Below are 15118 nucleotides of genomic sequence, written 5' to 3'. Positions count from 1 at the left end.
CTTGGCAAATATTACTCCTGAGCTGTGTAATTGGTTCCAGAAACAACAGAAGCAAAACAGGTTATTATTGCAGAGCTTTATTCCTTCATGGAGTTATCATATGATATCCATACAGACTGCCTGAAAGCCGACATGCAGTTGTGTTACCTCGTAGCAATTTAACACAAAGGGGAGAATGAGCCCTGTTCCTCAACACCCTCTCCTCATCTCTGGATTCTCACTACCTCAAGGAATCTCCCAAATCTTTCATATTGGCAGCACAATCAAGCTTTTTAGCCCATTGGGAACAACACTATAATGTCATGACATAATTAAATCAGAACATTCAAACAGATGTGGGCAGTGCAAAGACAAAACAATAGAGGGAAGTAAAGGGTACGTTCACAGTTTACAGGCTATGAAGCAATAACAGAATTAGGGGAGCAGGAGGGAGTTGGAGGTGTCTTTAGAAGCACTTGCGATGCACAATGGATGGCCCGGCCTCGTCATACTCCTGCTTGCTTATCCACATCTGCTGGAAGGTGGAGAGGGAGGCCAGGATGGAGCCACCAATCCATACTGAGTACTTGCGCTCAGGTGGGGCGATGATCTGAGTACATACAAGGTAGATGCAGTGGAGTTTTAATATGTTTACGTAGTTAATTTGAATTCGTTTTACTTTATTTTCTGTTTTTAATTTTTAGTTTTAGTAACTTATTTTTTTCTGTATAGTTCTCTCTCTCTCTCTCTCTAATGAATATTTATTGGAATATCATAAGAGACTGTGCTTTCATTTAACTGAATTAAATCAATACTGAACTGAACTAAATAACAACATCATGGCCTTTCTGTAAAGTTGCACATAGCCAGATTTGAATTATTGAGTTACTGATTTGAACCAAAGAACTGTCTTTTTAGAGCTGCCATGCAGCAGCATTTGACTCTTGTTTAAAAGAGTATTTTCCTGTTTATTACTGTAAGCTGCTCTGAAACAATATTAAATGTATAAAGCGCTATATTACTGGCGAGTTTCAGTTTAGTTTACAATAACCCTAGTTGGATGAGAAACCGCGATAGTATTCATAAATGATCCAATCAGATAATCGTAATCTGCCCATGCTGACCTTGATCTTCATGGTGCTGGGGGCCAAAGCAGTGATCTCCTTCTGCATCCTGTCGGCAATGCCAGGGTACATGGTGGTACCACCAGACAACACATTGTTGGCGTAAAGGTCCTTACGGATGTCAATGTCGCATTTCATGATGCTGTTGTAAGTGGTTTCGTGGATGCCAGCAGATTCCATTCCTAACAATACGTGCAAATCAATGCATTAATACCATAGTGCTCTGAATTCATCATTTTAAAATAGAAGCGAAGAAAGAGAAATGAGATATCACCGATGAAGGATGGCTGGAAGAGTGTCTCAGGGCAGCGGAACCTCTCATTGCCAATGGTGATGACCTGTCCATCAGGAAGCTCATAGCTCTTCTCCAGGGAGGAGGAAGAGGCTGCAGTGGCCATCTCATTCTCAAAATCCAGCGCCACATAACACAACTTCTCTTTGATGTCTCTGACAATTTCTCTTTCAGCTATACAAGGCAAATGAGAATGTTTTGTTCAACTGAAACATGCAATTCATGCTTAATAAAGAAATATATTTGATATCATTATGCTGTAACTCTACATCTCCAAACTCACCAGTGGTGACAAATGAGTAGCCTCTTTCGGTTAGGATCTTCATGAGGTAGTCAGTGAGATCACGGCCGGCCAAGTCCAAACGCATAATGGCATGCGGAAGAGCGTAGCCCTCGTAAATGGGCACATTGTGGGTGACACCATCACCAGAGTCAAGGACAATGCCTGTTCAACAAGAATAAAGTGCTTGGTAATGCGCAGCAGCATAAGTCAAATGTGAACTATGACCTGTCTGACAGGTGAACTGACCTGTTGTACGACCGGAAGCATAGAGGGACAGCACCGCTTGGATAGCTACATACATGGCTGGAACATTGAAGGTCTCAAACATGATCTGCAAAGTGAGAACAACACTGTGTTTATTAACAGAGCCAACAATCAAGTGCTTTCGGTTTAATTAAATAGTAGGTTAAAAATGTAGATGTTCTAAATCACACTATGCGTATACTGTAATCTTTTTATAGAATTTTCATCACTGGCTGCATGCAAAAACAAATACACACTGTGAACACTCTAAACTGAATTACAAACAAATTAGCTGTAATTTTTAGATAAGTGTAAGCTAGTGTAGCTGTCTTCGTAAAACAAATTACTTATTGTGTGAATTCTGTTGACGATCAGTTTGAAGTAATCATGACTACTGCCCTCTGGTAATTATATATATATTCTTTATTAATACTTTTCACTAAGAATACGTTAAATAAATCCAAAGTGAAAATAAATACATTTCTGTTAATACAATTACCTTTAAAATAAATATGGTTGATGGTTAAATGGTTAAATATGCTTGAGGTTTCATTTAGTAATAAGAAATGTTTTTTTAGCTCCAAATCAGGATATTAAAAGGTTGTTTTTAAAGAATAATGTGACATTTAATAGAATTTTTGTGTCCTTTTTGTGAATTTCATAGGATTTTTTTTGATTATAAATGAAATATAAAGTCAAATAGGTCTGTGGTTAAGACTACCTGACTCATGTTTTATAGAGCAGCCTAAATTACATGTAGATATACCTCAAACATGCATTTTGAAGCCACCGTGGGGGAATTTTCTTTTACTATCAAAGCCACAGTAGGTTTTTATTTTTACTACTGACAATCGCAGTAGTTACTGTAATTACTTACATCGAACGTTTGTGGTTTGACAGTGTGTAATTTATGTTGTGCAAAATAATCACAAATCCACAGTTTATGTTTATATTCCTCCTGCATAAAGGATTTTTTTCTAAAAAAAACGCAAAAAGATAAATCACCGTTTATCTGGTGATACTACTGTAGGCGTACCTGATAACATCTCAAGACCCTGACGGCTTAATGGAGGTATGGTGGAGTTGAAACAAACGCTTGTCAGTTTTATGTGCTACAGATCACTACATTATCAGCTTTCTCAACTTGAATTCAGCTCAAACCTGGGTCATCTTTTCCCTGTTGGCTTTGGGATTGAGAGGGGCTTCTGTCAGTAGAGTGGGGTGCTCCTCAGGAGCCACACGGAGCTCATTGTAGAAAGAGTGATGCCAGATCTGGTGAACATAAACAATGGACATTAATGAACAAACCACAATCCATTGTTAGTTTAATCAATCACTTTGTGTTCTTGTATAGAGAGTAAAAGCTGATTACAGTTTAACAAACAGATCACAATCAGGAGGTTCTGCGTGGGCTGAGACAGAGATTGAATAATGCCATCTGTTGTGTACATGTGTTGAATGATAACACCATGTGGCATGAAATGCGGGACATTGTCACAGTGTGAGTCATCAGGGGGAATAGCTGGAGGTATTTGGAAAAATGTTTTCGATGGATGTAGGTGTATAGAACAAATGTGGCGAGACTACAGGTAACGTGGGTGTATTTGACGCAATCTCAAGACCTTGAGGGCCGTTATAGAAAATACTGCCTATTGTATGTTATATAGAAATGCAGTACAGTACTATGGAAATATCACAGGGGATAAATTTAAGCATGAAGCACAACAAGGCATGTTCATGGAAAGATAAGATACATTTGGTAGATTGTTTACAGTCCCTCCTTATACAAACTCATATTCTTTTGGCTTGTTTGGTTTGGTGTCTGTTGGCTTGATGATAAGATCTGATTACTTTTTCCATGTCGTCCCAGTTTGTGATGATGCCGTGCTCGATAGGGTACTTGAGGGTCAGGATTCCCCTTTTGCTTTGCGCCTCATCGCCTACGTAACTATCTTTCTGCCCCATTCCCACCATCACTCCCTAAAGAAAACATAAAACCGGTCATACACAAGTTCCACAGTGTGAGTTCTAGTTAATTCTATCATTATAATCTTGAACAATGCAGACAACCTGGGCTGCGGTCCAACTTTCCACAAAACGTTTGGATGCAGATCAAGACAAATACATAAAACGTGCAGGGTACTGTATGAATGATAGCTGTCACTCACTTCCACTGTGGGTGTAAATTAAGCTAAAGGTAACCTCAAAAACAAGCTAAAATACAACATTTTGAGCTGTTATTTCCTTGGCTGTGAGTGACTGCAGTGCTTATCGCCGCCCTAGTGGTGTACTCACCTGGTGTCTTGGACGACCCACTATGGAGGGGAACACTGCTCTCGGAGCATCATCCCCGGCGAAGCCTGCCTTACACAGTCCTGATCCATTGTCACACACAAGGGCAGTGCTTTCCTCGTCGTCACACATTTTCAGCTCAGATTTCCTTCCTTACTCCTACAGGAGACAATCACTACAAAAAAGTTAATTATTAATACTGTGCACATACCGATACTGATGTTTAGCTACAGTATGGGGGACAAAACGGATCCAAGAAGGAAACTAAATCCCATTTTGGATCTCTATCTGTATCCTAAACTGGAGAAATGATTCCTAAATATAAAGACATGTTATTGAAAAAACTGCAAAACTTTTCTTTCAATATGAAAACAAACACCAACTTTTTGTGTATTTCATTGGAAATAACCGTGTACATGTGTAGGTGGGAGTTTGTGTCCACAATCACTAAACCATGAAAAGCAATACTACAAAAAAAAGAAAGGTGAGTCCATTCATAAAATGAGTCATGCTTCTTTTTTCTTTTATGGGAAAGCATTAAGGAATTGGTTTAAATATTTGAAACCTAAAAGCCTTGTGTATACACACACACACACAAACACACACAGTCCTTTAAGTCCATCCTGCAGCCCTTGCTGAGTGCACCATGGGAAAACTTCCTAATTTGGAAATGATGGGGAAGCATGTCTCTCTTTGGACTCTCCCTCCCTCTTTCTCTGCCTGTGTACAGTACTTTATGAAAAAAAGAGAGTGGGTGAGGAAAACAGGGGATGGGTCAGTGGTCCAGAAGAACCATATTTAGACATAAACCTCACAAATTAAATAGGCTTCCACACTTGTCCTAAATTTGAATCCTTCACTGTCAACTCTGAGCCCTTAACAATCAGCATCAACATACAATCGCATCACAGATATTAGTTCCTCTTAAACATAAACGCATTCAGCAATATCCTTTGATTGGTAAATCTGCAAAAAGAAAATCATCGCACTTTGCTAACGCTTCCAAGAATAATCCTAAAAAAATCAGTGTAAAAACACAATACTATTTTCACAAAACACTCAAAACATTATAAAAGCATCTTACAATCGTGCAGAAATGTTTTCTCTAAACGACAGTTTCACAAGTTTAAGGTTCAAGTGCTTAAAGCTTAACAAAACCTCATTCAAGTCTATCAGCATCAGGTAACTCTAAAGCTGGATGGACAGAAAGAGATGGAGACTGAGAGACAAAAAGAGATTGAGGATGCGAGTGGTGTGAGGTAAGATGAATGAAACTTACCCTGACAGTGCTGGGCCGGGGGGGAATTTAGCCACTTGGTGATGGTGTACCACTCACTGGCTTGTGGTGTACTTATGTAGTTCCCATCCCTGCTCACCGCACCCTCCTACATCCCAAACAAGGAGCCTGGGCTGCACTCATATCGGTAGCCTCACTCCACCAAAGCCTTATAGGGATGACTGGGAGAAAACACTCCAATCCGGGCGGCAGCAGGGCGGCCTCCTGCCTCATCAGTCAGGGCATTCCAATGGCACTTTTTCTTTTTTTTTCTCCTTGGAAATTTTGGGGACCTCACCATGCAGGAATATAAACACAGAGCTGGGCCCTGCTCTACTACGGAGACGGATATCATAGCCCGCACCTGAAATAGAGAAAGAACGCCAAAGGGAATTTAGATCGTGTCATTATGGGGTTAGGTCACAGACTGCAAGCATTTGGCAATGGGAAAGATCAAAGTAACATATTAAAAACCCAATAAAAAAGTTTTGGGGTCAGATTTGGTAATATTTTTAAATTAGGTCTCTACTTTAATTATATTTAAAACAGTTACTGCTTAGTACTTTTAAAATAAACCTTGATACGCTTTTTTCTCAATATTCTTTGATTAATATTATAATAAAAAAAGGAAATCTTCTGTAACATAATTGTTATTATTTTGCATCCTTACTGATTTATTTCCCTTTTAAAAAACACTGAAATTTAGCACTATTTAAGGCTGGGGTATCTAGATGTAAAAAAAAAATGCAAGCATGGGGTGTGTAAACAAAAAAACAAGAAGAGCATATTGCTGTTAACTAAAGCATGACAATCAGTGCTAAAAAAAGTTTTTTTCTTTTGTGTCTATTGACAGATGAAATCACAGAAATGAATGCATGAGTATTAGCAGCTCTTTTATGGTATGTTTATATTTTGATTCATCATCTTATGGAAAATTTAACGCTAACAAAATTTTCATTCTAAGATGTCTTGTTTGGACCTACAGTATTTGTTTGACCAATACACTAAAACAAAAAAAAAAATAATTTCACTCAGATATTGCTGTGAAACACTGTGATCTTTGTCTACATCTTAGATTTTTGGTTATTTTTACAGTGTACTGGGGTGCCAAAAAATAAAATAAATACAACACGTATATATAATCTGCAAGGTATAAATAATGACATCTCGCATTATCGACCAACCAGTTGCCTTGTCAGTTTACTCCTGAAATTCTTAAAATATACTCATGATGCTCTATATAGAGTTTCATATATAAGGCACTAATTATTTTGACAGTTAATTTCTTTCCAAGTTTCTAGTATCTGCCCTTTGGATCACGTGACATTCTGGCTCAAGCCTACAACGGAAAAATTGCATGGAATGCTTTTGATTAAATAACAGTCGGCAGATATATTCCATTTAAATGGAAAGTTCACACGGATACATAGAAAACACCTAAATGACAGCCTAGGGAAAGGAAAGCAGCCTGTGATGCAACACACACCCAAACTAGTCGCACCAGTTCACTTTAGGCAGGTTTGGCCTGTGTTGTTTTTTTTCTTTTTTGGATACATTCTTGGGAAGAGCTCACTTCAGGATTATTCTCTCAAGTAATCAAACTCTCAGAACGCGTCCGTCTCATTTTAGGCCATTTTCTGCTTGGTTGTCCTCATTGAAGGAAAGAGCTCGCATTTCTCTTCCCCTTCCCCTTCCCCTTCAGCAGTACGCACAGCCTTGTCGCACCAAAAAAGGAACTGTTCTGTAAATAAGAAAAGTCTTGGCAGCCCACTGCGCTCAGAGGCATGTAAGGGAAGAAATGACCCCTCTGAAGGTGTGGTCTGGGAAATCGCACAAAACAAAGTCAGCTGCAGAGAAATACAGTGTACGCTGTGCACAAATGTCTCCATCCTTGTGTGTATGGAGGAAGACCCCTTTGGATGGGGGAAAGGCCAGAGGAAGAGAAATGATTGCACATCGTGTAAAAAGCGATTCGTACACATCCTTAATGAGCCTTTGAAGCCTTATTGCCATGTTTAGATGCACTTCCGACTCCCTACCTTGTATTCTGTTTAGGAAGTACAGTAAGATTCAAAGCACTCAAAGTATAAGTAACAGCATGTAAAAATGGATTTTCGCATTAAATACTATCTTTATTTTACATTTTACATGACATACTTATGTAGACTGGGCCAATTATGTTTCTTAAATGCATAAATTGTGTTATATATTATAAATTATAGTGTTGTTTTGGATGTCTTTGGTTTTATCAAGACAAAAGAAAGTCATACAGATTTGAAACAACACATTTTTTTGTTTGCTTGTTTTCGGGTTTTGATTTTTGGACATATTATCAGTAGCAACATGTAGAAGAGTTTGCTACTGGGCGGTGGACAAAACCTCTGCTCGTTTGGAATGTGCTTTGACCGAAAATGGCAAAGCAGCTGTGCTCTTAATGGAGCCCAGCCTGTGTCTTATTGGACACCTAGCATCAACATGCATCTCCTCACAAGCAGCTCTGGAATGTCTTATGACAGCCGTGTGCAATGCTGTGCGCTATCACTGTTCCTCAATCTCACAATCCTCGTTATGCCATTTCTGATTTAAAATCTCCCCACTGATGATTCAACACTTTAAAATGATTCAAATCTTTAAATGTATATCAGAGATAAAGCGCGAAACCTACAGGGAAGGAGGCAGAGACTTTTTTTTTTAACAATCTTGGAAGCTGATTACATGGAAAACTTCTTGTTTCTTTCTACATTTTCTTTACACACATTTCATTTACTCATAAACCACCAAATATTAATATTAATGCCCAGTCACTGCATTCATTTCTCTTTTGCCCTCTTGTGGCGATTATTTGTGCATCAGACAAATATTTTGTTATATTTAGGCTATATACGTATGGATATTTCAGAATTTTGAATATTTCCTGTAGCAACGTACTTTAAACTATAAGCTACAAAAACTATTTTCAGCCTTTAAATACACGAATCGACTTTCTTTGAACATATAAAGGGGTATGTTATCATATGAAAATTTGCCACCGCACAAAAATATCAAACCATTATTTTAGCCAGTAAATACCGTAGATAATAAACGTTTATAGCATTTAAAATGCGATTACTTGCCCTGGCCAGACATCGAGAAAACAGCCTTATCCTTTGTTAAGCAAAAACTGCGACATTTAACTTTAAATTTGGAAAATACAGTTCTCTTATTTTTATATAAACCTATTCATTTTTTTTATAAAAAAAAAACGCACATTTTTTTAGTGCCGATCGTCTGACTTACACATAAAATGTTGTTTCCAAGTATTTCATCACGGTGTGAAAAGGAAAGCTTCAGTAGAAACCGTACGCGTCACGGACTTTCCCCTCAGGCCGAACAATGTTGAAAAACGATTACAACCCAGACGTGAAAAAAAAAAGCTTTGTCTTTATCACGTGAACGATCACCCTTGCACCTAAACAACTTTCCTCACGGGGCGCTCCATTCATTCTTCTGTATTCATCACATTCATGGATTAACCCATGAAACGCGGTTTGGAATTTCCAGCCTTCTTTAAGCCTTTACAGTTAATTTTAACGTATAGCATGCACACTATTTTAAATACATTTTGAATCAAATCAGATAAAACCATTTGATGGAAATGTGTCGTGCAACAGAGTCGTATGTTTCTGAAAAAGGTTTTTGAGTGGAGGCTATCTTATATATAATAATATTTACAAATTATATAATAATACATCAACGTCTAATAGGCCAGACATGATGAAATATGGTTGTTCCACCTTCCTGATTTGAATAGGCTTATTTTCCATATTTATAAATATTACAAATTTGCCATTTGTAATAATCCTTTGACCTAGATAGCCGGTGTGGTTTAAACCAGCAGGAAATGCACGAATGTGGCTGTGACATGTTTAAAGGCACCGCACACTACCTGTGAAAAACATGACAGCACAAGTCATTACAAGAAATAAAGCATAACAGTACAGTTTTACACCAGTACCTGAGAGAAAAAAACCCCATTTTGTTATGCTTCAGGGCACATAATATTACATTACCTTAACCCTTTGTAAATTTGGTAGAAAATAAGCTCAATGTGTGTCACGCATTGGAAGGAAAATATTAGCGGCCTGACGGAAGGCATTAGCGTATTCATCTACATATTCTGTGGTAATTATGTACATCTGCTTGATTTCCTCTCTGTTTCTATCTTACGCTGTGGTTTGCTTCATCTGAGAAAAGTCTTGAAGGGTATTTCAAATCTATTTAAATGTAGGCCAAAGATGATATTGCCGAAACTTTGTCCAGTGGCACATTTAACAATGTTTTAAGCAGCACTGTAAAGCCCCTAATATATGCATTGGTTCATTCAAACAAATAGATAAATGTTTAAATAGCTTTACAGTTATCTTATATTTTTGATTGATACAAGACATATACAGGTATTTTCTGATTCTCCTTTTCATGATGGGCCATATATTTTTAATAGGAGTCAGATATGCTGGCCAGTCAGTTTACATGTAGCTACAAATGACGAAATCACGCTGTTGTAGTACGTACAGTATGAGACACGTGAATGATTTCTTTTGATAGCAGTACTGAATATGTCTCTATACAATCTCACTATATGCCTGAATGTCAGCGATAGCATCACATTTTAGTCTTCATACAGTTTATAAATACTTTTTGACTATTTGAGATGACCCAAAGAATCCATGGCATGCATATAATTGATATATTTGGCTTTATCCTATAGTAACAGAGATTTAAGTTGCATTTATTGAAGCAGCGGTAGCCTGTGTTATGCCAGCAGTTTTCCAAAAGCACTCCTGAGCTTTGTGATTTTGCATGGAGAATGTGATTTTTGATTTGTTTGACTCTTATCCCATGAAATTTGCTCAAAGTGGTTTTGTTGGCAAAGACTAAGACATTCCTTTTATACTCAAACACGGTCTGCTCAACATTTACCAATTTACCTGCTTTTTGTGGACTGTTTTAAAACAGTCTAACTGGGATATTCTATAATCTTTTCACTTTCATTTAGCTACTGTCTTAGCTTTTTTGCAAAGTGTTGCCATCAAAATCAAAATGTATTTAGCCTATATATACAAAATACAATTAAGCTGGTCAGTAAAAAAAAACATTGGAAATCTTTTCTTTGTACTTATGTCACTTGTATAAAAAGTAAATGCAATAAACAAGAGATTCTTGATTTTTAAAAAAAAAAAGCTATAATACTTTATAGCATGTATACCGCACATATTACACAATTAAAAATATTACATTTGTGTATCTTAAATCATTCTATTCCTGTTAAAAAGAAAAGAACACGGGAGCATCCAATTTCGTGATTTTGACAGAAACCAGTCTCCTGGTCTCTTGAACTTGATGTGATCAATGTGATCAGAAGTGATATGGTAATTTATTGTTAAAAAAAGGTTTATAATGGATCCGGTTCCTCAGAAATAAATGATGTTTAACACCTCACTAAAAGAGTCCCATGACTCTTTTTCCTGTGTACTGTCATCCTCATTGCCAGATCTGATTTCTCAATAACATACTTCAACCCACTTAACATTTCTTATTCTTATGTGGAGATAAACTTGATATCTTCTTTTGCCGCCAGAATGCAAGTCTCAAAAAGAACAAGTTAGCACAAGGCTGCTTTGATTTATATCAACATAACACTCTATCAACCACAAAGATTGAAAGTCTTTTTATTTCTCTTTAATATTACAAAATGTGTTATTAACACGATTCTAGATCTGAAGTTCACCGTGTGTAATAAACACACAGATAACACTGTTAAAAAAAAATGTATTTTTCAGTTTGTAAAAAGTCTCAAATATAATACTATAATTAGAATGAATTACAATTAACTGTTAGCTAACTGAGACTTGTGATAATACAACTTACATATCTTTTGTTGATTTTGATTGCTTTAAACATTGCCCTAAAGTCACTCTGGATAAAAGTGTTTGCTAAAAAACTAAATGTAAATGTAAACGTGCTACAATGCATTTTTTTTAAAAACATAAAAACCCATTACAGACCAACAGAATTCCCTCAAATACAACTAGTCAAACAGAGTTGTACGAACAAAGAGGGGTTTGTGTGATCCCAGCATGCACTGCAGCATGAATAAATCATACGGTTAAAATATCACTGTTGTTTGCTGGCTTCATTTAAATTGTTGCTGTTATTTTGTCATGTTGTGATGTAAGGAGCTCACCTTTTCGGTTGATTGCCACTGATTATCACTTGTCATTGTCTTTGAGGTTTGTGTGTCAGATGTTGAGGCCTGTCGTAGGATGAATGTTTCTTCACGACCAAAATTAGTATAGTTCGCATTACATATTAAGTGTCATATAAATAATTTAAAATGATGAGTTATTTTGTTGAGTTTTGAAAGCAAAAAAGAATAATATATAACAAAAATATATATACTGTATAACAAAAGATTTAAATAAAAGGTGCTAAACTATGTTTTTTATAAGATAAACTGAACTCTGGTCATGAAAAAGCTAATGTTAAGGTTCATATAAAGGGTCTGACTACCAACATTTAGTAAAGTATTCACCAAACTCTCGTGTTACTCACAGTTTCGTCACGTGACCACATTTTAACTCCAGTGCAAATGGAATGTGACATATACTATACATTTTGACTAATTTCTATGGGTTCTATTTCAATTAGTGACAGGGTGCTTATCAGGGACAGATTCAGTTCCTCATAGCTGAGATAAGGTTCAAGTACAGGTTGACACAGCTGTAGTTGAGTAAAATAAAATGTATGATAGCATAAAACAAATGGGGAAATGAGCAATAATAACAAATAAATAGTAAATACAGTTTAATAGCGACACAACTATATTTTAGGATATTAAAATAAGCATTTTTAACATACAAGTGTTGCTGAGTGGTTAGAGATGTGGATGAATTCAACAAAAGCAAATAGAAAGTTAGTGAGCTGGTGGAGAAAGTGGGTTTTTTGGTTTGCATGCCACATCTTCTCTGGAAATCAGCAGTCTAGTATAGAATTGGAAAGTCTGATTCATTTAAGGCAAACTGTAATCCAAGACTAAAAGTCTCCATAATTAGAATTTCTGTATTGTAAAATCTACTGTCTTAATTAGGTTTGCTGCTTCTAATCTAATTAATCTCCCATAAGTAAGGGATCGTTTTAAAGTGATAATTAGCAACATGATGAATAAGTTGTTTGTTTAAATGACTAATATCTTTCACAACTAGTTCTGGTTTCCCATAGTTCAAGATGCCCCAAAGGCTGACGGTTTTTAATGTAACTCTTTGAACTTTGTGACATTACATGAACTCCATATCACACCCTTCATTCACATTTTGTACTAAAATAAAAAACCCTTTAAGTCGCCTGACTGCTGTTTTGTCCTATTTTTCCACCACAGCAGTTTTTGTAAGGTTTATAATAACGAGGCAATATTATTGTTGTTCGATCCAATCTCATCCAACTGTTAAGTGTTTCCCCCCCCGAGGTTTTAGGTTATGTGTCTGCAATAAAGCCTAAATATTATGCACTCAGTATGCACTGACATTTGTGACAGGTCACACAACCAGCTACAGGGGATTATCATGGGCTTTTTTCATTATACGTCAGACACATATTCCAGTTGTCATCAGAAAACAGAAATGTCTGATTACAGCCTTGGTGTATGAACACTAGGGATTCTCATGCAGAACTGGCCCAGTGGCCTTTTCATGTCATGATCTGACTCTATTTTACCCCGTAACAGTAAAAATATTGCCTTATATTCTAGCGCTAAATAAAGTTAGCACTCATATATATCAGTTAGTATTTTTTTGTTAGTGTTTCTTTTTTGATTTCCCATTGACCAAAAATAACGCACTTACAATTAAACTGGGTGTAGTCTTTTGGAGTCACCCATGATATATTTATAGATTCCATTGCGGTATGGAACCTTCTCCGGAACCTGTTCCGCCTCAAACACTCATTGTTTTCCATTTTCATTTGTGGTTTTCAGTCATTAGGTTCCTCATTTTGATTTTCCTTCTCTTAAAGGAGCTCCTAATCTAATGAACAAAGAGGTTTATGATTTATTATTTAAGTTCAGCAAATGTCTTGATTTAATATTAACAATATGAAAAGTTCTTACTTTTACTTTATAAAAATCGTTAAAAAAAATCGTTGTCACAGGTACCTGTATTTCATGAAGGCAAGAGTTTAGATACAAGGTGAGTGATGCAAAACGTGAAACGCACAAACTTTACTTTTTCATTTAATCGTTTTCTAGATGCTTTTACCCAAAGCTATTTACAAACTCTGGAACAATCTCCCTAACACTGTTCGGGAAGCAGACACACCCTGTCAGTTTAAATCTAGATTAAAGATCTCTTTAACCTAGCTTACGCATAACACACTAATACACTTCTGTTATTCAGATCTATTAAAATATTGTTAAGCTGCATTAATTAGACCAGCCAAAACAGGGAACACTCCCAATGACACACAATGTATTCGTTACATTGTAAAAAGAATGCCATCTATACTAATATTAGTCTCTTTATAGTCTCTAGTATAATATTAGTCTCAAATATTAGTTTCTTTCTTATACTGTTTCTCAGTTAAAATCCAGAACAGCACCAAGAGATGACCTTCATCGGAGACTAGAACACCTGGGTGTGCTGGGCATCTGGCCAGAGGAGAAATGGACCCAACTAAGTCTGGTTTCTGCCAAGGTTTTTTTTCCCATTCTGTCAGGGATGGGGTTTTGGTTCCTTGCCACTGTTGCCTCTGGCTTGCTTAGTTGGGGAGACTTCATTTTTAGTGATTATCGTCTATTTGATTACAGAGGCCATCTCTGCTTTTATAATGAAAAAACTAAGTATTAATCTTGCCATCACTATCACTCCTAATTGATACTGTTCAGGGCTTTGATACAATTTGTATTGTTAAAAGCACTATATAAATAATAAAATTAATGTGAAAGTGAATTTATTTTGAAGGTTGTATAACATACAACATACTTTTAATAAACGACAAGAAAACAATATATAACATAATACAATATAATGGAAACGTAGAGAGTGTTAAGAAGGTAAAGTTATAAAGTAATAAATAAAACAAGTAAATAGTGCAAGTGCAAGGCTATAGATTTCTTTTATTTTTTTATTTTTTTTTTTATACAATAAATATAAAAAAAAGCAGGCAGATGAAACAGAAATAGAAAGTTTTAGTGTTAGAGGATTAGTTTCAAACACGAACCATTAAAGTATCCCCCATACACCATCTCTCATCCTCCACCCCAGTTCTTGTCTGAGAAATACTGTGAAGCTGAAAATCTGTGATGCATACATGTTGTAATATCCAAGAAACGCATGCCTGGATTTCATTAAGGACGTGGCATGGATCATTTCCTGGTTAGTGCAATGACATACTTTTGTAGGCCTACACTTACCAAAGAATCATGAAATCATATTGTGATAGTTCTCATTAAGCTTGGGTTCATATGTATGTGCGGATATCTTAGGATCAATCTGCAATCATCCATTTTCATCTGAGACGAAATCCTGCATCTACATGTGCATGTTCAACGCATGCTTTTTGTTTTGATATGGAATAACACATTCTTTCTACAATACTGA

The 15118-nt window shown here is 36.4% G+C and overlaps 1 protein-coding gene across 1 annotated transcript; it reads right to left on the bottom strand.

Annotated features, from left to right (window-relative positions):
• Positions 1 to 61: 61 nt before the first annotated feature.
• acta2 (actin alpha 2, smooth muscle) lies at positions 62 to 5650 on the bottom strand. The gene is made up of 9 exons (XM_043253898.1): positions 5493 to 5650; positions 4217 to 4388; positions 3773 to 3901; positions 3083 to 3193; positions 1925 to 2009; positions 1679 to 1840; positions 1378 to 1569; positions 1104 to 1285; positions 62 to 589 (listed from the first exon to the last, which is right to left on the bottom strand). The coding sequence occupies exons 2-9, from the start codon at positions 4343 to 4345 to the stop codon at positions 446 to 448; spliced, it is 1134 nt and encodes a 377-aa protein (XP_043109833.1). The 5' UTR covers positions 4346 to 4388; positions 5493 to 5650; the 3' UTR covers positions 62 to 445.
• Positions 5651 to 15118: the final 9468 nt, after the last annotated feature.

This window comes from Puntigrus tetrazona, chromosome 12, assembly GCF_018831695.1.
Source record: "Puntigrus tetrazona isolate hp1 chromosome 12, ASM1883169v1, whole genome shotgun sequence".
In the NCBI taxonomy this organism is placed as follows: Eukaryota; Metazoa; Chordata; class Actinopteri; order Cypriniformes; family Cyprinidae; genus Puntigrus; species Puntigrus tetrazona.
Note: the sequence above shows the minus strand (reverse complement) of the source record. Positions and strands in the feature narration are given on the sequence as shown.